The following is a 23,522-nucleotide window of genomic DNA, read 5'->3' as shown; positions in this document are numbered from 1 at the left end:
CCGCGGCGGCCCACGGCGCCTGCGCGGGCGGCCGGATCGTGCTTAGTGCGCGTGCGCGAGAGGCCCCGGGGAAGGGGAGGGGCGGCCGCGGGGCAGCGCGCAGGTGCGTGGCGAGGGAGGGCGCGTGCGCAGTCGGCTTTGTGTAGGGAAGCGGCGCGGACGGGGAAGGGGTGGGCATGGAGTGTTTACTTCTGCTCTGCGCATGCGCGCCGGGGACAGGCCGCGGAGGCCCCGTGGGTGTGCGCGTGCGCGTGCGCTGCAGCGGAGCGGTGGCGTCGGTGCCGCGCGTTCCCCTGAGCGCCGACCTGCATTGCTGCGGCCGGCTGAGCGCGGCACGGCGCCGCCTTCGGGAGGCTCCGAGATTTGGGGTTCGGGGGCTGCAGAGAAAGGCCGTGGGCCGGCCTTCGTGCCCCTGCTCCCTATTTCCCCAGCTCCCCCCCCCCCAAACGTCCAACAAAGGCAGAGGAGAATACCGGCAGTGTGCATAGCGATCATGGTTAGATTTTATTGTTCCCCCCCCAACCCCCCCCATTTTCTTTTTTTCTTTTTGTAACCCATCTTATCGTTATAATACAAAATATACAGACTGGAGATGCCAAGCGGGTTGTGGGTCACCATGCCCTGGGGCAGGGGTCACGCCATGCCACTGCAGCGTGAGGGGGGGGGGGGGGGGGGGGGGGGAGAAAGGAGCCTCCGCTCTGCGTGCGGGGGACAGGGGGTGCCCCGGGGCGGGACAGGAGGGGTTGGGGTTGGGGGACTGCCCTCCCGCCCAGGAGCAGGGCTGGGAGATGAACAGTGCGGTGGACGGAGCTAAAAAACATCGCGTCTGCGCAAGCCGGGCCTGAAGCAGGCCCAGTGGGGGCTGCCCCGCAGCTGAGGCTCAGGGCCCTGTGGGAGGGTCCGGGCGGCTCTGACGGCGGGGCTCAGCCTGGCGTAGGGCACGGCCTCGCTCACCCGTTCCCCATCAGACCCAACCACTGCTGCCCCTCGGGACGCAGTGCTGGGAGCAGCTGGGCCAGGCTGCGGACCGCTACCCGAAGCCAGTGGGGCTGGGCGGGAGTTCGGTGTGGAGACGTTAACCCCCAGCCAGGACTTGGACGGATGCGTGGGTGGGATAGGAGCGCACACCCAGCTCCCAACAGCTGTTGGTGACAAACAGAGGGAGCCCAGCACCCTGAGTGAGCGAGGAGGGGGACAAAGCGGTTCACGTCCCACGCAGGGGACACGTCCCTACATCAGGGCACAGGAGGAAGCTGATGCCTGCTGCGAGACTCTTAGTTCCTAGAAGTGTTGCTGGAGGGTTTGGAGCCGGTGCTGGGGCTGCTGAGGGGGGTCGTGGTGTGGGGGCACGGGGAAGCCCCTATGGCAGCCCAAGGCTGCGGCTTTCCCTCTAGGATCGGGTGCAAGAAGCCCACCCAGGCCAGATGCCCTATGCCAGCTGTGCCCACGCTCTGGTGGCACTTTTGTGGGGCCCCCCAAGGAAAGCTGGGCTGGCCTCGGGGGAAGGATACATCCGGGTGCCGACCACGTCTCTGTGTGGCAGCCGGCAGCAGGAAGGGCTGGAAGGAGAAGTGGAGAGAGGAGCGGGGTCTGAGCCCGGTGTTGGGAGAGCTCAGCTGGAGACAGCTAAATCACGTTGTCGAAGAGCTGCATGGACCGCATGATGTTCTCATCCTGCAGGGAGGAGGGGTGTTTGGGCACAGAGCAGCTCTCTGGGCTGCTCCCCCAAACCTGATGTCACCCCATGGATCTTGTCCAGCTGCTCTGGTGCACAGGACAGGAGCTCTGGGGCTTACAAGGGCCATGCTGGGATGCGCTGTTCCCCACCCGCACAGGGATGATGGCATGAACGTGGCTCCCAGAGCAGAGCCCAAGCAATGCTGCACTGAGCCCTGTGGCTTTACCTTCTGGCAGGACTCCAGGAACTCCTCGATTGTCACCACACCGTCTTTGTTTCGGTCCATTTTCTGCAGATAAGCACAGCATGGAGGACATTGCAGGGACGGGGACAGCCCAGCACCCCCAGCCCCGGTTCCGTGGCAGAGCACCCATTGCCAAAACCCTTAGAGACAGCACATCTGGGCTTGAACCCCACCCTGTCCCAGGCAAGCTACTCACTGGAGCCCTGCTTTGTCCCCAGTGCAGGGTGTTTTTTGCATGCAGGGTCCCCACAGATGTGCCCAGCTCACCTGGAAGAAGTTCTCCACGTGCTCCCGGGGTGCTTCCTCCCGCATGGCCGGGTAGGTGTACTTGCCCATCATGTCGTAGATGGATTTCATGATGTCCAGCATTTCCTGGAGGAAAGGCAGGGTTGCAGTGTGGAAAAGCTCTGCCTCCATGTGATTCCCATCACACATGTTGTTCATTACGCCCCCAAAGGACCCATGAGATTCTCAAGGAAATGCCCCGAGCCCTGCCCTCATCCCCACTGGGTGCAGACCTGCTCCAGCCTGGACCCCTCTCCCACCTCTTTGGTGATGCAGCCGTCTTTGTTCAGGTCGTAGAGATTGAAGGCCCAGTTCAGGCGATCATCGATGGTGCCTCGCAGGATGATGGACAGCCCGGACACAAAGTCCTGCAAAGCAGGTGGTCACCCTTTGGAGTCACAGCCCCACAGAAATGCCACGAGTCTTTTCCCTCAACCAGAAACTACAGTACTGTTTCTGTTGTTGCTTCGCACTGTTTTTCCCACTAACAAAGTCCTTCAGCAGCTGCTCATGGCAGATCCAGCCCATGGCAAAGCCCGACCCCCTCCTTGGCTCACCTCAAAGCTGACGGAGCCGTCGTGGTCGGTGTCGAAGGCATTGAAAAGGAAGGTGGCATACGTGCTGGAGTCTGGAGGAGGCAAACAGTGAGAGAGAAGACAGCCCCACATGGGGCACCAGGGATGGGGACCCACACTCACCTCCTTGTGGGAAGAACTGTGAGTAAATCTGCTTGAAGTTTTCTTCATTAACGATGCCACTCGGGCACTCCTGCCAGGGCAAATGGAAGCATCACACCATCAGCATGGGGAATGGTATGATGCTCAGGGCTCCCTGCCCCTAAATCCCAGGATTAGGGCACCCCCCAAAGCTTCAGGGGAAACTGCATCCCCACTGCTGCCATCTGTAGCCATTCAGGGTCTGACAACAGGATGCAAAACCTTCCCCAAGGGGTGCATGGCTCCGGAGGAGTGAGGGCTACTCACGTTCTTGAAGCCCCGGTACAGGACCTGCAGCTCTTTGCGGGTGAACTTGGTCTGCTCCTGGAGCTGCTCCAGCCCCTCGGGGCGGTGGCAGACGGTGGAGAGCTCAAACTCATCCTCGACACTGTCTGCAAGGAAGTTGGGGGAAGAGAGGGTGGCTGAAGCCATGCTGTCCTGCCCAGCCCTGCAGTGCTAGGGGCAGGAGGTGTGCTTCACACTGCACACCTCCACTCAAGACAGCAGGTTTCTGGGGTGTCCTGCTCAGCTGGAGCCTGGTGTACGCCAGGAGGGAATACAGCCCTGCCTGCTCTTCCCTGGCATGATCATCTGCCCCATAGAGCCGAGACCCCGGATGCCTGAAGGTCTGTGCTGCACTGGGGCTTGTCTCTAGCAGGACATCTTCTCCCCCCCACAACTCCAAACACCCCCTCCAGCCTTGTCTGGCCCCCATCCTGCCTGCTGTGCCCCATCTGCAGCTATGGTTTCTCCCCATTCCTACGGCAACCAGGGCCCCCACTACAACCCTGAGAGGCTCTGGATCCCCAGACTTTGCCCCCTCATACTCACCTCTTCCCTTGGGGGACTCAGCTTATGCCATGGAACAGAGAATATTCCCATTCAGGGTCTTCCAAAGGGCCAAACATGACCCAGGGCAGGCTGGGGGGGTTCTATCTCTACTCATCCCCCTCCCTCCCCTTCACATCTCCGACACATAGCTTCCAGCAGCATCCTTCAGCCCTTCAAACGGCACCGGGGGAGTGGTCCCACTGCCCCCAGCCAGGTCCAGCCGCCGCCGTGCATCCCATCAGAGCCTCTCCAATGTGCTGGAGGGGGTAAAACAGACCGGGAGCAGGCGAGGAGGGAGGTGGGTGCAGAGCCCATCGGATCGGACCCTCAGGGACAGGACTGATCCTGACCCCCCCCCCCACGCTGCAGGGCGGGGGGGACGGCAGCCAGCAGCACTGCTGGGGACACACACACACAAAGGCAAGAAGAAGCACTTGCTTTCGCTGAGCGAGGGGATGGATTTGGGCCGGCAGCAGGGCAGCAGTTTGAGGAATCGCTGCTTCAGCGCTTTTTTAGTTTGGCCTGGCGGGTTGCCTGGAAGAAAGAAGGAGTCACCGAGCAGAAGAAGAGTTAACAGAGCAGCAGGCCCCGGATGCAGGGTGTCCGGCACGGGGTGAGCGGGACCAGCGCATGCACACAGGGACGGAGCAGGGAGGCAAAGCCCAGCCCAGCTCTATTCAGCCTTTCTGCTCCATCCCAGGAGAAACCCGGCCCAGTTGCTTCCCTCATTGGAAGGGAATGGTGGAAGGGTGACCCCGACCCATGGCCAGCATCTCTGGACACCCATCAGAGCACAGCAGTGTGCAGTGGAGCCCAGCAGCCAAGGAGATGGCAGGGCTGGCCTCTGCTCTTTAGTCCCAAAGCCAAATGCCTGCTCCATGGGGAACCCCTTCCACGTGGGGCTGTACAGGATGGAGCCTAGGATGGGACTGCATCCCCCAGGGCACCACATCCTACCCAGGGGCACGGGGCTGGGGTTGATCCTGCTGGTCCACAGGGCTGAACGCGAAGCATGCCCCCAGCTCAGCCATGCAGCCCCTCTGCTGCATGCATTCCCACCCCATTGCAGCCAAGCCCAGGGCCCTGGGTGGGGACAGCCTGGAGGGGATGGAGCACAGGGCCTTTCCCTCTTCCAGGGGTCCCCTGCTTCAACCTGGCCACTGCCATCGCTTCCAGGTCCTCCTGCTCTGCACCCCCCCTCCCTCCCCCCAATCCTTAGACTTGATCCTGCTGTTGGCCATGACCCATCTCCCCCGACCTGGCGCTGCCCCTTGGCCACGCACCTGCTCCCCCCTTTCCCAGGGCCCCACAGACTGCCCCAAGCTGGCAAACAGCACAGGGTGAGCAGCGAAGGTGGGGAGGAGGAAGAGGAGGAGAGGAATGCCATGCTGGGCTCCAGCCCCCGAAGGCAGGCAGGCAGGTAGGCAATAGGACAAAAGGTGCAAAGTCCCTTTGAATGCACACCAGTGGGTGGCCCCATTGCTTTCAGGTGATGGAGAATAGTTCTAAGAGGTCGGTGTCCCCCCAGTGGGACGTCACACAAAGCCACTTGGGGAAGGCAAGCTTGTGCCTAGGGAGATGCATCCTCAGCAGGGATGCTGCAAGCATGATTTTACCCAGCTATTTTACGGGGCTGCTATTTGCATCGGGACATGGCACCTTCCAGCCTGCCCAGGATGCTCTGCACCCAACCCCATCCCCAGCAGAACCACTCTGTGGGACCAGCCCTAGGAGCAGGAGCAGTCCTGGGGACAGGGACAGGGCAGGCAGTGACACAGCACTGGCGGTGGGACCACGGGAGGATTGGGGCAGGGGAACCACCGAGCCAGAGAGATGCAACAGAGAATAAACCGTGGTTGGACTCACAGGGGCAGCAGGTATGGGCACGTGCAGTAGGTCAGGTCGGGTGCAAGTTACACTTTAGTTTGTTATAAAGAAGGAAAAAGAAAAAAAAAAATAACACAGGCGTTTTCTTAAGGAGGAAACCGAACAGGGCGCGATTCTGGGGGGCCCAGGGTGGGAGGGAGAAGGTTCAGCACATGCAGCTCAACAAAAGGAGAGGGAGACCAGGGCTGGCGCTTTGCTGTCCTGGCTTTGGCGCACCCAAGGGCTCTGCTGGGGATGGCACGCTGTCCCCTTGTCTCCAGCATCCACCCTGGTTGTGATAGGGTCAAAAAGCAGCTCAAGGGCATCCTCACGCACAAGCAGCCCCTGGGCACAGTTTCCTGCTCCCCTCCCTGTGCTCTGCCACCAACTGCCTCGCTGTTATCCGCACACCCTCCGTCACACTCCCCATCCTGCCCAGCGGGATGCAATTTGCAACCCCTTCGTCTCACAGCATCCTCAATGCTGGCTGTGATGGGTACAGAGGGAAACTCACAAACCCAAAGCACACTGCACAGAGTCTGCCAGCAGCCTTCCTCCCAGACAAGACTGCTGGCAGCACAGACCGAGATGGCAGCCAAAGGGGACAAGCAGCAACATTGTACCTCTCTGCACCCCCTCCAGGCATAAGCAACAGGTCCTGCATCCCCTGCCCCGGCTTATTTTGGGTCCAGACCAGATATTCTCCCCACCCTAATGCTCCCAGCCAGTCCAGCTTTCAATAAGCCAGCACCGCAACACCCCACATCCCAATGACTCAGATATCCCCCACTCCAGCATCCCCGATGCCCGTACATCTCAGTGCCTCTCCACACCCTAGTATTGTAATGATCCCCAACAACTCACACCCCAGCACCCAGACCCCTCGCTTCCCCAGCTCCTCACACTCTGGTGCCCTCAGACGCCATCATGCCCTCCAAATGCCCCAAAACACATTCTCCTCAGCATCCCAAGAGCACCCTGCAGCTCCTGCATGCTGCACACACTGCCCTGGGACAGGAGGCAGGGATCAACTTTTACACTGCACCCTCACCCCATTGCAACCCTACTCCACCGCATCCCCACCCCACTGCAACTTCACCCTATTGCAACCCCATCACAGTTTTGGTCGCACCTCCCCCACTCGGGTCGACGATGCCCAGGACGTGGAGCAGCTTGAAGCTGGAGCAGAGAGGCAGGATGATGCCCACTGTTTGCAGCTCCTGCAGGTCCAAGAGCGCAGCAGGGACTGACACCCCCCAGCTGCAGTGCCTGACCCAGCAAGGCAGGAGAGAGGAGAGTGTGGGATGCAGCAGTTCAGGGCCCCCTCACCGGGCACGTCAGTGACAGGAGGCAAGAGCCCAGCCGGAGGGAGTTGGGAGGGAAGCAGTGTGAGAAGTGATTAATGTGAGGCCGGAGGGAGAAGAGATTCAACAAGCTAATTATGTCTGGCTGGGCTGAGTGGGACGTGACACCATGCCAAGTCAGAGGGGTGCTCACCATGGTCCTCGGGGCTGCTCAGTGCTGGGAGTTAGAGGCAATGGCATCAGGATGCAAGGCCAGGTCCTGCCCTCCGCCTCCTCCTCACCCCGCAGGGATGCTCACCCCACTGGGTGGTGCCTTCCATCCCCACATCCCAGACAGCACCCACCCTGCACACCCCAGGAGCTCACCAAGATGATCCCTTCCACCCACCCCACAGATGGGACCTGGCACTCGTTATCCCATCACTCACAATCTGCAGCTCTATCTCATATTCATCCATGGCTCGGTTACATGGGCAGCTCTCCTGGCTCTCTATCTGCCTGCCCAGCCCTGCTCCCAGCCGGAGCCGATTGCTCCTCAATTAATTATTGATACTGCACTTCAGCAGCCAAAACCAACAGTGTTTTTCTTCTCCTGTCCCCTCCCGAGGACTTGGCCTTGGCAGGGGTTGGGGACGGGCACAGGTCAGGTGGTGGCACGGGGCACAGCGGGGTGACAGCGCTTGGCAGTGATTAACTGGCTGGAAAATGACACCAGGTCCAGAGTCACCCCTGGGATGACACCAGCATGGCCACACGGATGGGGCAGGGGGGACTGGCTGTGGCTCCAGCACCGCATGTGGGGGAAGTGCAGCCGCCACGGTGGCTCTGGAGTGCCGTCCATTAGCAGACCCAAACCATTAGTGTATGGTTTCAGGCTCTTTGCAGTCCGTGGGCTGTCACTGGGCGCAGCTGGTAAACAACAGGCAGGCAGGGCACTAGACACTTCGCCATCCTCAACACCAGCTGGGGCTGTCCCCAGTAGGCAAAGCATCCCACCTGCCACCTCCAGAGCCCAGGGGGTGACAAAGTCACCGGGAGACACATGCAGCACTCGGGGCATGGTATGAGGACCCAGCCTCTCCACCCAGGTGTTTCCCTCTCCTCCACTCAGCCCTGTGGGGATGGGAGACAATCCAAGGCACCTGGTCCCACTCCTGTCTCTACAGCTGTGGCAAATCCCTGTTCTCCCCAGTGTCCCCAGCCAAGGGGACATGCGGGTTCCAGTGTGGTGACACGGATGGAGAGGGATAGCCCATCCAAACTTCACGGTGATACCGTGAGATCAAGGACTACATGGGGCCGCTGTTGTCCCTCTGAATGGGTGGGCACAGGACCCCCATCCCCACCTGCTGCAGTCTCTTGCTGGGGACAAGAACTGTCCCCCTGGGGACAGGGCTCAGCCAAGGGATGCTTCCTGCCGTGCCCTGAGCCTCCCAGTGGGGCTGCACTGGCAGGCTCCCTTCTGCTTCCCCCTCCCCACTGCAGCTTAGAGCTGGCACACCGCAGTGCCAGGGACTCCGGTACGAGGCTTAGGGCAGCAAAAGCAGAGGGATGGAGGGGAAGCCAGGGTCTGGATCAGCCCTAGGACACACCGGAGCTTTGGTCCAGGCAAAGTGCCCGTCACCTCCTGATGGTGCACCCGCAGCAGCCTTCAGGTGGGTGGGCTGCGTGCTGCCATCCCCTGCCCCCAGAGCCCCCAGCACACCCCAATCTCACACAGACACCCCACCATCCCTGCGCCACACTGGGGTCCCATCCCCCCCCACCACATCCCTGGCCACCAGGACTCTATGTGGAGCGGGCAGGACACCCTATCCCCATGCTCACCCCAACCAGCTGCAGACAGACGCCACATCCCAGCACCCTAAAAGCATCCCTCGAGGCAGCTCTGGGGCTCCCTACATGGCCGTGACCCTGGTGAGGCGGGAACCCACCAGATGGCCCCCTCCCACTCCAGTTACCTTCCAAGGACACAGGCTCGAAGAGGCCAAACTGCTCCAGCACCTTGACGAAGAGGACCAAGACCACCAGCACAGCGACCATCTCCAGGCCTTCCAGGTTCATGGTGGGGGCGTCTCATGGCCCCCCACTCACCTTGAGCCCTCTCACCCCAATGCCACAGCTGCTGGGCTATGCAACCCCAAGGACCCCTGATGTCCCCAAGGATGTCGGCTGTCCCCCTGCTGTCTGGGGCCACGTGAGAGCGAGGGGTCAGCGTGGGGCTGTCACAGGAGCCAGCAGCCAACAGCCCCGGCACAGAAGGGCTATGCCTGCGAGTAAGAGCAGAGCAAGGCCACGTGGGGGGAGGGGGTGGCGGGGCATGGGGGGGGACAGGAGGCATGCCCTCCCATTCCAATGACACCACTGCCATCGATTTGCTTAATGCAGTTGCTAAGGAAACAGGCCACAGATTATTAAAAGGCACTTGGCTCCCAGGGGGGGACACGATAGGGACAGGACACTGGGCACTGGCAACACATCTAGGACGTGGATGACTCAGACTTGTCCTCTGCACCCCATATACATACCCACCCGGCTCAGAACCCCAAGGGATGCCTAAAGGTCCCCATAACCCAACGGGTACAGTCTGGGGTCACGGCTGGGTGTCACCAGGGCCATGGAGCTGGTCCAGCTGCTGAACTGTGGGACCAGCATCCTTAAAGCACGGGGTGGTGGGGGTGTACCCCAAACAGGGAGCCCAGGGGACCCAGCCAAGGTCAGGCAGCAGCAGGCATGCGGGCACCTCCAGCACGCAGCCTGCGCAGCCGCCAGGGTTATATTTGGCTCCATGCATTTTTTACAGCATCCCAGCCCTTGCTCCAAGGGTGTCCCGGTCCCACGTGGGGGGATGAAGTGAGATCACTACCAGCATCAGTGCAGGGAACGGGGCAGGGCCCCCATGCTACATGGCCAGGTGGGGTGGCAATGCTCAGTGCTACAGTGCAGCCCCTGCCTAGATGTTGGGTCCCTGCTGATGGGCCAGGACACAAAGCCCAGGGGGGAAAAATGTCACTGGGGGAAGGCACGTCACACTGGGTGGCACCTGCTGGAGGAAGGGGCTGGTGAAGGTGCTGAGGGCTCCCAATGGGGCCATCCCACACCAAACCCCCAGACCCCATTCCCAGCTGCAAGTCTGTCCCCTGGCAGGTGGCTTAGTGCCTGCTGGCAGCGTGGCAAGGCCACCTGGCAGCCCTGTGCTCAGCATCTCCTCCAGCCCCGGGGCTGCCAGCAGAAGATGCCAGCAAGGCATCAGGAGTGGCTCCGGGAGAGTTATGGAAACCCTCCCTGGGGAAGCATCCGTTGGGCTGGAAGTTTGCAGGGGTGTTTCCTTTTCTTGGAAAGCAGCGAGTTTCCAGGCACTGAGGCTGGAAGCAATGGGGCTGGCTCTCAATCTTACCCCCACCCCGAGTGACTCCTTTGGGAACAAGGTGACACCAGCCTGTTGCACGCTCAGAGGAAGTTTCCCCCAGAGCCAACTGCTCTTACTGAGCCCATCCTCTCCCCAGCCTGACTGCTCCCACAGCTGACGGCTGTCCCATGTGCTGCCAGACTGTTTCAGCAACCTAATTCTGTCCAAAAACAGCCCAGGCACCCCCAGAGGGGCTCCTCCAGCTAAAACATGTCCCAGCAAGAAGGTCTGGCTCTCTGCAATGCTCCTCCAGCTGCAGCTGCCCTGAGGATGGAAGGGATGCACGGGGTGACCCACAGAGCCAGACCCACAGCCTGCGAGGGGTGTGAGGGAGATCCAGACCCCACACACCCCGCCAGAAGTGGGGCAGAGCCCACTGAGAGGCATCACTGCCAGCACTGCCAGTATGGCCGCATCACGAGAAGAGCCCTCAGGCCCCATGCAGGCAGAGGTTGCACAGGTGGATGGAGAAACACATGCGCTGGGCTCTGCACGGCCCTGGACACAATGACCATCAGAGTTGCTCCAAGGGGCTGGAGGGAGTAAAACAGCTCGGGAGGGACCAAGAGCCCCAAAACGCTGTCTGAGGCATCTCCACTGGGCACCCCACCAGTTACCCTGGAGGCAGAATAGGAAACACTGGGATGGTGCTGGTTCCTGGAGCGGGCACCGCTGTGGCTGTCACCACTGCCCGGCACAACAGCACCGGGAGGGACAGATGGGGAGACCCGGGGAGAACGAGGTGCCCGGAGAGATGTCCCCGGGCACCCAGTCCCTAGGTCACCCCGCCACATGGCCCGGAGAGGATGGCGTCGCTCCGTCCCCCCACCTCCCCAGCCCCATACCTTCGATGCCGCTGATGATTTTGAAGCAGCGGGTGGTGAACCAATAGGAGATGAGGAGGAGGATGGCAATCAGGGAGGCATAGAGCAGGCTGTCGTTGTGCAGGGATGTCCTCTCCATGGCTCCATCCCCAAAGCAACCCCACCGCTATCTGGGGCAGCCCTGCCCCGGCAGCCCCTCCACGGAGCCGGCCACGGCGGGCAGGGAGGTGGGAGCCAGGCGGGCGGGCAGGTAATTGGGAGCGGCGTGTGAGAGCCAGGCTCCCAAACCAATTACCTTAATTGTGCTCAGGCAGCACATGGCAAACAGTTAAAAATAACCCTGCTGGCCCCGGGGGGAGCCCGGCACCGACAGGCAGAACACAAAGCAGGGGGCTGAGCACGGGTACAGCTCGCTACACGTGTGGCCGTCTCCGTGTGTGGCATCACCTTCAGGCCACTCTGAGTCTGCCAGCTCCCAATGACCACAGCACCACAAGGCCAAGGCAGGGCTCGGGTCCTGGGCGAGGGGACATGGCCATCCAGCGTGGGGCGAGGAGCACAGGGTGTGGAAGTGCGGCAGGCTCTGGCTGTCCCCTCGCATACACCATGGGGCCAGTTGGGTGCACAGCCGATGACATCTGCCCGGGGTGCTGCCGAGTCCCCTGGGGGCCCAGCCTGATGGATAGGAGCCTCTCCTTTTTTTCTTTTCTTTCTTTTTATTTTTTTTTGGTTCTCGGGGCCATCATCCATTAGGGAGTGTTAAATTTAGGTTACAGCTGATCCCTTATTACCTCCCTGCTAATCAGAGCGCGAGCAGATTATTAATAAGCACATTAAAATATTGGCGAAATGCTATTTTTGGGGAGGTGAAGTCACAGTTTTAATCTGGTTAATTGATTGAATCATTTCTCTTTTCCCTCCATTGGTGACCTGTCCTTGGTGAGCTCCCCAGGGCACCTACCCCAAAGAGTGCCCACCCAGGGGTCCCTGTGCCTGTGAGCTCCTTACACTGTGCAGAGGGGCTCGTTGCCCAAAAAGGGGCTGATGGGGGCACAGAAGCTGCAGGACACAGCAACCGTGTGCCACATGGAACAAAGCAGTGGCTGAGGAGGAGGGGATGACACGAGGGGCAGAAGGCTGTGCCAACCCCATATCTCAGCCCCAAGCCTTCAGGAAGCAGAGACATGCCCAGCTGTTTCCCATCACTTTGGTTGTTTCCCAGCATAGAAGGATCCCAAACATCACAACCACCCTGCATAGCCAAACGAACCCTGGGGCTGCCTGGCACTGCCTGGATGGGACACCCACTATAGACCAGCCCAGCAGGGCAGCAGAAGGAGGACCTGGAGGACATCCTCGCAGGCTGTGGGACCATGAGCTCTGCTCCCTATCCCGCCCCACCACCTGCAGCTCTGCCCTCACACCGCACTCAGCTGACTCATCCTCCGCCCCGTGGAGCTGATGGAGATGTGCCCAAGGGTGACGAAGGGCTCATGCAGAGATCCATTGCCATGGTGGCCCCTGGAGCTGGGAAGCAGCGGGGAACACTTCCCTCACTGTAGGGCATGGGGCCATGTGGATGGGCAAGGGGTGGCACAGCTTGCAGGGGACACACTGCTTCCGCGTCCCCACAGCCATGCCACTGGACCCGAGGCTGCACAGAGGATACCCCCACATTCCCTGTGCCCCACATGAGGAGGCAACAGAGCCCAGTATGGTTTTCCAGGCAGGCTGGGTCCCGGTGAAGGCGGCGCTTTGCCAGCCTGTGGTGAGTGCCAGCCCCACTGCAAGCAGTGACGTGGCTGTGCTGGCCCAGCAAAGGCTTCCCCACGCTCCCAGTGTGGCACATTCCTCCCCACACTGCCTGGCTCTCCAGCGTAGGTCTCTGTGCCATGCTGGGGACTGCCACCACCCGTGGCCCCAGCACATGGTGACATCCCTGCAGTGTGCAGTCAGGAGGTGGCTGCTGGCCCTATCCAGACACGGGGTGGAAAGGGAGTCCCTGCCCTGTGAGCATCTTCAGCCTCACCTCACACACAGCCCCTCTTCCTGGGGCTGGATCTGTAAGCGCTGCTCAGTATCCCTGCCCCACATAACTCCACAGACACCGCCTCACAGAGACCCCCCAGCCCAGCACAGCCCCACACCCGCAGGGCTGCACCTACCTTGCGAGAGGGTCCCGGTGACAAACTGGTAGAAGCAGCGGATCACCCGGCCCAGCTGCCTCTTGCAGCGCTGCTGGCAGTGGCTCATGGCTCCGGCTCACAGCGCTGGGGAGGGACCCAGCCACAAAGCCGGCACAAAGCCCCCAACTCCCCTGATTGATGCCCAGGGCAGGACAGAGCCTTCCTCTCCCGCAGCGAGCCTGCGGGCATCGGCGGCAGGAAAAGCCCTATGGGAGGGCAGTGCAGCACGGCAGCCTCCAGGCCCCGCTCGCAGGCAGGCAGGCAGGCGGGCGGGCGGGAAGTTTGGCGCTGGGATGATCTCGGGAGGAGCGGCTGTGAGCCGAGCTGCCACCTCTCTCCAGGCTTAGGGGGACCGAAGCTCACCAGCTGCTGCAGGTCACTCAGTGAGACGCCCAGGTGAGCCCCCCGTGCCGTGCCAGCCCGCTGCCCGCTCCGTGCAGCGAAGAACAAAGTGCTGCCGAGGGGCGCTGGGGGTCAGGGAGCCCGGCGGTACCAGCCGGCTCGCCAGGACGGCTGGGTGGATGCAGAGCCCTGGGCTGCCCTGGCTGCCGGTCCGCCCCTTGGCACCAGCTCGACCCGGCACTTCACGCCCCGACTCGCCGGGAACCAGAGGCAGGTTGGTATGGCAACCCGCAGACTCCACAGGTCCCGCTGACCAATGAGGCACTGCTGCATCCCAGAGCCGCCTCTCTCCAAGAGCAGGGAAGGATGCTCCTTCCTGAAGGGAGCTGACACGGAGAGCACTGTGCGTCCTCCAGTCCTGCTATCCAGTGCTGGGAGCACCCTGCATCTCCCAGCGCCAACCACTCGGTGCTGTGAGCATCCCAGGTACCGGCCGTCCGACGCCACGAGCATCCTGCATCTCCCAGCGTCCGTCACCCAGCACCACGAGCATCCTGCATCCCAGGCACCAGCTGTTCAGTGCTGTGAGCAACCTGCATCCCCGGGTACCAGCAGTCCGACACCACGAGCATCCCGCATCCCTGGGTACCAGCCATCCAGTGCTGTGAGCATCCTGCATCCCTGGACACCACCTCCTTACAGGGGGGGAGATGAGGCTGATGGGTGTAAGGATGGGAGGAAGAGGAGCCGGGCTCCCGGACCGCTCGGACTCAGAGCTGCTCGCTCAGCTCAGGCTGGCAGTGAGCCGCTGATGTGTCAGAGCCAGGAAGAGTCAGGCGTGTGGCAGCAGTGGGATTTCCCAGCTCCCAGAGCCAGCCAGAGATGCAGACTGGCAATCACCTCCCTTCCCGAGTCCCATTTTCCCAGCTGCAGTTCCTTCTTCACATCACATCCCTACCCCACACACCGGCGGGATCTCAGCTCTGCATCCATCCAGGCTCTATTATCTCATAAGCTTCATATCTTATTAATGGGGGAGGAAGTGAAGAAAAAGGGACCTGATGGAAATGATGGCTGTGGCTCCCCTGGGGACAGGAAAGGATGTGTGGGCGTGCTCCAGCCAGGCACAGTCAGACCGCCCAGTGTCCTCAGATGTCCCCATTGGGAGCCCCAGGAGAAGGAGCTGAGCCCCCCAGGGACTGAAATGGGCTGACCTCACCCCTGCTCCCCAAAATTAGGGCTACGCCCTCTGAACCGAGCCCTCCTGCCTGATAATGCCAGCGATGTCCCCGTGAGAGGGGCAGCCCCCAGCAGAGCCCCTTCCACCTCATCCATGCGCACTGCTCGGTCCTCCTGGGCATCCCGTCCCGGTGGTACCGTGGCTGCCACACACATCAGCGCGGGTCAGAAAGCAGCGCTCAGAAACCGCCCGGCACCACAACGCCATCGGTGTCTCCCGCAGGGGAAACCGGGGAATGTCACGCCGTGCAGCAAGGAGACAGCTGCAGGGAATGAACGCGACACCCCGACCGAACCTACCCCCTATGGGCCTGAGAGCTGCCGGGTCCTCTCCCACCACCACTGCACGGGGACAGGTCGGGGGGGTACCCGGGAGCCCCAATCCCGGCTCACGCCCGAACCACGGCCGCAGAGCCTGTGGGACAGCAGAGAGGTGACAAACGGCCACAGGAGGGTGCCAGAGCCCACACGACAGCAGCGAGATTGGCAGACCCAACCCCACAGCAGCGCCCCGCCGCTGGGAGCGAATTCCCCAGCTGGCCCCAAAGCCGCTCCACTGCAGGGCCGGCCGGAGATGTCAGCACCCCACCACTGCGGCCCTGGCCAGGCAAGCAGGGTTATGCAGAAATAGAAACGCGGCTGCAAAACGGGGACACTCATCCCGTCCTGACACACGTTTTCCTGCTGGACATTCATCACCTGTGTCCTGACCCCGGTGACACCTGCATAGTGCCGAGCCCTGCCCGGTGCCAAGTGCCGAGCCGTGTCACCGCGCCACCGCTGCTGCCTGACGCTAAGAGGAGCCGCCGTGCAGCTCAGCAGAGGCACAGCCACGGGGAGGTGAGCTGGGGACATGGCTCATTCAGACGGCTGGTGGCACAGGGGACAGCGGGGGACACGTGCAGGTGTGTCAGAGCATGAACGTGGGCGAGACAACGGGTACGAGGATGATGAAAGCCTCTCGTGGCCATCACGATCCTCTGCCTGAAGGGTCGGGGGCAGCACTGCTGGGAAGGGGACAGCAAGGTTCACCCCAAGATGGAGGCGAGGGACAAAGAGGTGATGACCTGCGCCCTGCGAGCCCCCGGTCCCCAACAGCATTGTGCTGCCATCAGCGCGGCCAGCCCTGCTGCCAGCCTGGGCACCCGCAGCCTCCAGGGCCCGCAGAAGTGCCAAAAAGATGATGCGGGAGAAAATAAATAAGGCGGCTAATGAGGTAATTTGCATAGCTATTAGCAGGCAGGATTCGCAGCGGATCTGACATGGGATGCGCTGTCACAGTGAAGGCCCGGCCCTGAGGGCTCTGCGGGTTCTCAGAGAGAAAAGCGCACGGCGCAACCACTGCACGGGGACACCAATAGCGCCCAGTGCCCACCTGCCCTCCTTGGGGCTGGGGATGCCACGGGGTGGGAGGAAGGCTCAGAGTGGGGCGGGCACCCCGGTGCCCACGGGACGTGGCCGTGACGTGCCATATCCCCACGTCCCTGGGAGCAGAGCTGCCTCCGCCCCGGCCTTCCAGGTTACGCCGAGGCACCAGCTCCTCCCAGGCTGTGTTTTTAAGTCAGTTCTGCTAAATATTTCAGAGATTTACACAGAAAAGCTCTCTGTGCTCGGCAGCACGTCAGCCCCGTTGGCACCACGCGGGCGTGAATAATGCATGGCACCGGAGAGGAAGGGATGGGGTGGGCATGCTGTGGGGGGATGCGCCCCGAGACCCTCCGAGAAGCACAGCTGTGTGGAGGGACACTGCCATCTGTGGAGCACGGCTCACAGAGGGGCATCTCCTCTCCCCAGAGTGGCAGCAGTGGGGTCAGCAGCCTTTTGCTCCTCGGATGCCCACCAGCTGCATGCCACCAGGGAGGGCCTCTGGGAGGGCCACCAGCACCACCAGCAAGGCCACCAGGTCACACGCTCAGCCACTGCCTCAAGCCCCAAGGGGGCCCCCAGCACCTGCCTTTGTAAAGTGACATTTTGGGGACAGGAAAGCTATTTTGGGCCGGTTCAGGAGCCGTGCTACCATGTCTTCGTTTGTCTGTTCCACCGGAGTGGGAGGGTGCTCTCCAGGGGCCCCTTGGAGACCCATTTCTGACCTGGGAGGGGAGTCAGTAGCTCTCAGACCCGCAGAGCTGAGCCCCCAGGAGACCCCGATAGGAAAAGAATGCACCTGCAGTTACTCAGGGTGAGTGCGGCCTCCCGCTGCGAGCCCTCAGAAATAAATACAAAATAATCAGAAATAATCAGGAATAACCAAATATCACCCCCGCACCCTGAGCTCACGGGAGGACTTGCAGGTCTAATTAGCAGCAGACTTGTACCACCGCTGCCTGGGCTCCGGGGACGGCTCGGCAGGGTTCCCATGGAGTGAGAGGTGGGTGATAATTAGCCGGGTTCACCCACAAACCCTGTGCTGTGCCAGGGGAGGGGGGAGCACCGGTGAGCCCAAATGAGGTGTCCCCAGGCTTCCATGTGCCTCCCAGTGCTACCCAGCCAACAAGGGGTTAACAGCCCCTCACTTCCCCACAGTTATTTAATTAAGCAGTGATAAAAGGGAAGCAGTATTATCAGGGCGCAGCAGCGGGCTGTAATTACGGCAGGGCGGGCTGGGAAAGGAAGCAGCACTGAGGGAAAGGCACTGCAGCTCGGGGTCCTCGTGCCCCCTGGGCAGCCCCCCCTGGGGTTTCCATGGGCTGCTCTCAGTATGAAGCGCCATCACCCCCCTGTTCCACCCCTGTAGGGCCCAGCATCGGCTACCACCGCTTGCACTGACGGCACTTGGTGGGCCACTGTGGGATGTTGCCATCCTCTGTGCAGCCCCCAGCCCTGGCCACGTCCCTTCCCATCGCTAAATCCCACCCAACCCTTTTAGGGTTCCCCCTGTCTGATTGCAGCACCTTTACACCAGCACCCGGCCAAGCATTGGGGCAGAAGGACAGCGGTGCTGGGCAGTGGCCGTGGGGGCAGCGAGGGCCGGACCCCATAGCCGTGCCTCAGCCAACAGAGGGATGCTGCAGGCCCGCAGTCCCACGCAGCCCCTTCTGGAGCAGCAGACCCTGAGGTTGTGAAAAACCCCACCATCACGCCCTGCTGGGCTCTGAGAGATGGGGAGAACCTGTTGGGGATGGAGAGCATCACTGCCCGATCCCCTCCTGACCCCATCGTGCGGGCATCGCCCCGAGAGCAGCTCTCGCCTTCGTCCTCCGAGTTACACAACAAATGGTTCCACGCGCATTAATGACTTTGCGGCAAAGGGGGAAGAGACATGAAGGATTCCTGGAGCCGGGAGTGAGTCAGGGCTGGGGAGATGCTCAGGTCAGCACCTGTGCTGCTGCACCGGGAGGGAGACCGAGGTGGGGAGCAAGGAGACCCTGAGGGATATGTCAGCAGCAGCAGGAGGGAGGCAGGGCTGGGGGATTACCGCCTCTGAACCCATATGGGGGCCGTCCGTCAGCAGTGCCGTGTTTTAAAACCCGATCTAAGGAAGAAGCAATTATCCAGACGGGCCGGGATTGGAGTCCCTCCTCTCGCTCATCCTCCCGATCCCGCTGGAGAGGGGAGGGATTCTGACCCCCGCCCCGCGGCGGAGCCCCACACCGGGGCTCTGGGGCAGCAGCTCACCCACAGCGCCCCGGCACAGAGGAGATCGGCCCCTCCGGGGGCTCATCCATCTGCAGCGCGATTATTGCCCGGGGCCGGGATCCACGCCGGCGGCGGGAGAGCGATTTGCCGGCAGATGGATTTGTCATCTCCCGAGCACAGCAATTTGGCTTAAATGAAACCAAACCACTTCTCCTAATGAAAACACCACTAATGAGCCGAGCCAGCGAGGGAGGGGCAGCTCCGTTAATGGGGCCTTGAGGCTCCCGGGCCCCCCGGTGCCCGACCTATAGGGCAAAGGATGTGCCCCGCACGGACCCTGCACAGCCCCACCGCCCCAAACCAGAGGTGCGATGCCTCAGGAGCCAACTCCCCACACGTGCATCCCCAGCCGCATGCAGAGGGATCCGCGCACCTTGGCCAAAGTTGTGCCGAGCCATCAGTTATGCATTGGTGCCTGCAGAAATCCGACCGAGCAACCCAGCTCCGTGCCCGGCCATCCCATGCCGCCATTCTCACGGCCCCGACCTGCAGATCCCAGCCCGCAGCGCACCCCCCTCCCCCACCCCGGCGTCGCAGCCCCATCGCTTGGCCCTACAGAGCCAACAGACAAGCCAGGACAGCAAAGGGCCGAGGCGAGGAGCAGACAGAAGGAGGGAGGCAGCGGACAGACGAGGCAGTCAGGCAACACTCCCATCCATCGCCCCGCGAAGGTGCAGCATCCGCCGAGGGTGGGCGCGTTGGCACAGCGGGGCCCCCCGGAACCCCCCGCCCCAGGGGGAGCATTTCCACACCACTCCCCACCCCAAGGAGGGATTTCCCACGGGGGATTTGGGACAGCCCGGCTTCCAGCCCCGCCTCACCACCGGGCAGGGCAAAAGGAGCAGGGTGGGCATAAGGGGTGGCAGCAGCGGTGGGGGAAGCAGAGGGTGGGCAGCAGGCCGGGGTCTCTGGGCAGGGCGCTGGGGAGGGGGCTGCGAGCCTCAGGGTGTCTGCGTGCTGGCATGTGGCAGGCAGGGAGCTGTACACAGCTGCGCTGTCACTGTCCCCATCCCTGTGACGCACCCCAGAGCACGGCACGCAGCATCCTGCTCTGTCCTACAGCTGCGTGGCCCTACACACTCACTGCTGTTGGGGATCTCATCTCGTGGGGGGCTGCAAGAAGAGTTGTGGGGTCCCCATCTCCCCACCGGGGGAGGCAGGAGGACCCCAAAGCTCTGCTGACGGTCTCTATAGCAGTTGTTCGCCCCCTGCTAACACTGCGGCTGCCTTTGGGGTGGAGCAAAGAATTCACTCGGGGCCCTGCAATGCAACGGGAGGGAGAAAGCAGGGGGAAAGCGGCCACCCCAAAAGCAAATCCTCACCCCTAAAGGCAAATCCCTCACCCCTACGAAGAGCAGCCAGAGGGTCTGACCCGCTGCAGGCAGCCCTATGTTGGCCCCATGCCGGTACCTACTGGTCCCACTGGTGACGTGGGGCCAATGCCCCTGCTCCCCCAGGAACCCCTGTGCTGTGGGGCCCCGTACCTCCATTCCTGAAGGCAGAGCGGCACTCGGGTCCTGCTTCTCCCGTGCTGAGGGCCATGTCTCTGGACATGGGCTGCACTCACACTAATCACCCGTGTCATTAGCGGGCTGGAGGAATCATGTAATTTATGGAAGGCTTTTATTTCTCGCTAGCGTCATCTCCCTGTCCCCAAAATGGACCCTTTTAATTTCCTGGTGGCGTTTCTCCCCTCTGCCCGGTGCTGCCCATGTCACACCCGCAGCCACGTGCAGCCCCCTCCTCTCTCAGGGGCTGCTCCCAGCCCTCCTGTGCTCACGGATCGGGTCCTCGCCTCCCTCCTCCTGTTTTTGGCAGGGGAGGGGTGATGGAGACCAACCAAGGGACGATCAGTGGGGACGTGCCATTGCCTGACATCAAACAACCTCAGGTCCCATCTCACATCGCGGATGTCCCCAGGCCATGCTGCAGCAGGATGCTTATCCCCAGCTGAACTACCGAACGTGGGGTGAGGGTCCCCTCGATGGGTCAGGGGACGGGAAGGCCACTCTGCTGGCAGGCTTTGCTACAGCCCTGCGTTCCTCGGGGAGCCGGCAGGCAGTGGCCGTGCTGGGATGTGGGGCTCCCAGTGACCCCATCCCCGCGTCTGTGCCGCGTGCTGTGCTTGGAGGCAAAGCCCGGCCCTGAAAGGTCTCAGCCTGGGAGAGCCTGGGGTTTATTTTTAACCTCGCTTTGATTTAAATCCATATGGACGTGTTAAAGTTACCGGAGAAACCAAAAGTTGTGTGTGGGTTCCAAGTTCCTACACAGCTCAAAAATATCTCCCCACAGCCTAAAGGGTGGTGCAGGCAGCCGGCAGGGCGTCCCTGTGTGGGGCTGCTTATGGGGTGGGGGTCCTGTCCTGACCAGACACCCCCTCGAGCTCCTGAAATCCCCTCTGGAACAGCTCTGTGGAGCATCACGGGGCCGGGGGCTGCCAGGTGTCCCATTGCATGGCGTCCAGAGAGGCTCAGCTTCATCGCAGCCCCGGAAGATGGGAGCCCCAGCGCCCAGCTGCTGACATTCTGCGAGGGGATAGGATCTGGCCAGATCCACGGAGAGCACGTGAGGAAGGAGCGGGGCACGAGGTGCGATGGGGGGAAAACGGGCTGGGAGTGGGAAGATGGGCAATTCCCGGCTGGGGGTGAGGATGGAGCGGGATGGCACAGCGTTGCTGGTGGGGTATATGTGGCTTCTCTGCACTATAGCCGTCCCAACGCTGGGATAGGGCTGCTGCGCACCACGGGGAACCCAGGGGAGGAGGTACAGAGCTCCGGGTGCCGCTGGGGGGCCCGGCTCCCGGGGGACCCCGCTGCCGGGGCGCTGCCGCGAAACCCCGCTGTCCCGAGCGGCGATGCGGGAGGTGGGCTTAGGGGAGGCCGGCAGGGACCCGAAAGCCCCAGCGCCCGCGGGGAGAACGAGGGTTGTTTCCCCACGGGGCTGCCAACCTCCCCGGGGAGCGGTGCCCCCCCCGGGCCGGGGCTGCCGCTCTGCTCCGGCGCTCCGCGGGTGAAGCGGGGCGGCGGGGGCCGGGGCTCGGCTGGGGCTGGAAGCGGGCCGGGGCCGGGGTCGGGGCCGGGGCCGGGGCCGGGGGGGCGGCGATCCCGAGCGGCTGCTGCACCTTCCGCGGGGGCGGCACTCACCCGTCAGCTGGTCGTAGGAGCCGTCCAGGTCGCGGGAGTCGGACAGGCTCTCCTTCCTGCCTTTGCTCCGCATCTTCTCCGCGGCGGGGGAGGGGGGGAACCGCGACGGGGCGCACGGGCTCCGCCGCCGGGCAGGGGAGGCCCGCGGCCGCCGCCTCCCCCCGCCCGGCGCGGCTGCGGGAAGGGGGCAGCGGTGCCGGAGCTCGGCTCGGCTCTGCTCTCGGGAGCGCGCCGCCGCTGCTACCGCCGCCGCCGCCGCCGCCGGGGCTGGGCACGGCCGCCCCCTCCCTCCCGTCCTTCCCCGCCTCCTCTCCCCTGAGCCGCCGGCCCGGCCCCGCCGCCGCGGGGAAACTGAGGCACGGGGAGGGAGGGCTGCGGGAGGAGCCGCCGCACACCGAGTACCGAGGGTATTCGGGAGACCCCGGGGCCGGGGACCGCACGGGGACGGGGATGGGGCAGCTGGGGGAGAGCAGAGCACTGCACACCGCTGTGGGCACCCCCAGCCCCCTCCTTGGGACCCCCGGTAGGGAAGGTGGAGCCCTGGGGGATGCACCGTCTGGCGGAGAAGCCGGACTGCAGCCGGGCAGCGGGGCAGTCACGGCCGACGCACCGCGAAGGCACGGTGAGGGCGGCCCGAGCCCACCGGCGCCTCCGCCGTCCCCATCCCCGACACGATCTGCCCCAAGATCTCCCCCCCCACCGCAACCCCACAGACGGAGCAAAGCGGCAGCACGGGGACAGGCGGCCCCCAGGGGCGCAGGGAGGGCGTCCCACGGCCCCACGGCCACACTCGGTTCCGCTGCTGCCCCCGGTTATCCTCCGCCAGCCGTGTCCGAACCCGTTCGGGGGACGCTGACAGTGCTGCGAAGACCCCGCGGCGCAGCGGTGCCCCGTGCCACGAGCGCGGCCTGGGCGCATCTGCCAGCGTGTGCCGCCCCGCGTGCCCCGCTTCCTGCACGGAGACGGAGGGCAGAGCATCCCGCCCCGATCCCCGCACCCGTCGCGGCCCGTGGGGACCGCGGGGCGGGGAGGGAACACGGAGCAGCCCGGAGGGAGGGAGGGAGGGCCGCGTGTTGTCAGCGTGCTTTGGTGTCAAGCCACGAAAGCAGCCGCCTCAGCGAGGCAGCGATGCTTAGCAACTGCCTGCGTCTAAAAATAAGAGCCATTTAGCGAAGAAAACGCGGCGGAGAAACGCTCGGAGAGCTGCCGGGGAAACACGCTCCCTCCCCGCGGCCACAGAGCCGGAGAGGAACCCCCGGGCCGCCTCCGCCCGCCCCACCTGCGGGTCCCGCAGCGCCGCGCCCGGCAGGCCCGGGGACCGCCCGCACCCCGGGGGTGCCACGAAGGGAGCGCTGCCAGCTGCACCCCACGGGCTCCAGCAGCCCGGGGTCAGCGCTGCGGGAGCGGCCGGCCCAGCGGCACCGCGTGGGGGAGCGGTCGTCTTCCGCCATCCCCGGCCCGATGGGAGGCGAACGCGGCTATTTTTATCCCCGCTCGGCGCTCCCGCAGCACGGGAGCACCAGTCGGGCCAGGCACAAGGTGCATTCTCTGGGTGGCCCATCGGTCGCCTGTCAGCAGCGCTTAGATAAGGGATAGCAGCACCGCGTTCACATTGCTCCATGGGGATGGCTGTGGCGGTGCAGCGTGCGGCCAGCACAGCTTTCCCTGGAGTCGGGGAGAGGGGATGAGCGCAGGGCTGGGAGCAGCGACCCCTGGGGACGCTCGGCAGCTGCTGGCAGCATCCATTCCCACAGACCCCACCAAAAATCCCAGGCTCAACACCAAGCCCTCATCCTGAGCCGCTCCCGTGTGCACGGCC

The 23,522-nt window shown here is 63.1% G+C and overlaps 1 protein-coding gene across 4 annotated transcripts; it reads right to left on the bottom strand.

Moving 5' to 3' along the window:
- Window positions 1-481: 481 nt before the first annotated feature.
- On the bottom strand, window positions 482-21,919 carry KCNIP2 (potassium voltage-gated channel interacting protein 2). Of its 4 annotated transcripts, NM_204250.2 has the most exons (9): window positions 21,704-21,781; window positions 4,193-4,288; window positions 3,191-3,315; window positions 2,906-2,975; window positions 2,765-2,835; window positions 2,468-2,575; window positions 2,190-2,294; window positions 1,905-1,967; window positions 482-1,674 (listed from the first exon to the last, which is right to left on the bottom strand). In NM_204250.2, exons 1-9 carry the CDS (start codon window positions 21,774-21,776, stop codon window positions 1,627-1,629), a joined length of 759 nt encoding a protein of 252 aa, NP_989581.1. In that variant the 5' UTR covers window positions 21,777-21,781; the 3' UTR covers window positions 482-1,626. The 4 variants fall into 4 exon arrangements, with proteins under 4 accessions (NP_989581.1, XP_015144025.1, XP_040558146.1 ...); XM_015288539.4 differs by lacking the exon at window positions 4,193-4,288 and having other exon boundaries at window positions 486-1,674; window positions 21,704-21,919; XM_040702212.2 differs by lacking the exon at window positions 4,193-4,288 and having other exon boundaries at window positions 486-1,674; window positions 13,323-21,783.
- Between the last annotated feature and the right edge of the window lie 1,603 nt (window positions 21,920-23,522).

The sequence above is a fragment of the Gallus gallus genome, chromosome 6 (genome assembly GCF_016699485.2).
Source record: "Gallus gallus isolate bGalGal1 chromosome 6, bGalGal1.mat.broiler.GRCg7b, whole genome shotgun sequence".
NCBI classification, from domain to species: Eukaryota; Metazoa; Chordata; class Aves; order Galliformes; family Phasianidae; genus Gallus; species Gallus gallus.
This window is presented reverse-complemented; position numbering and strand designations above follow the sequence as displayed.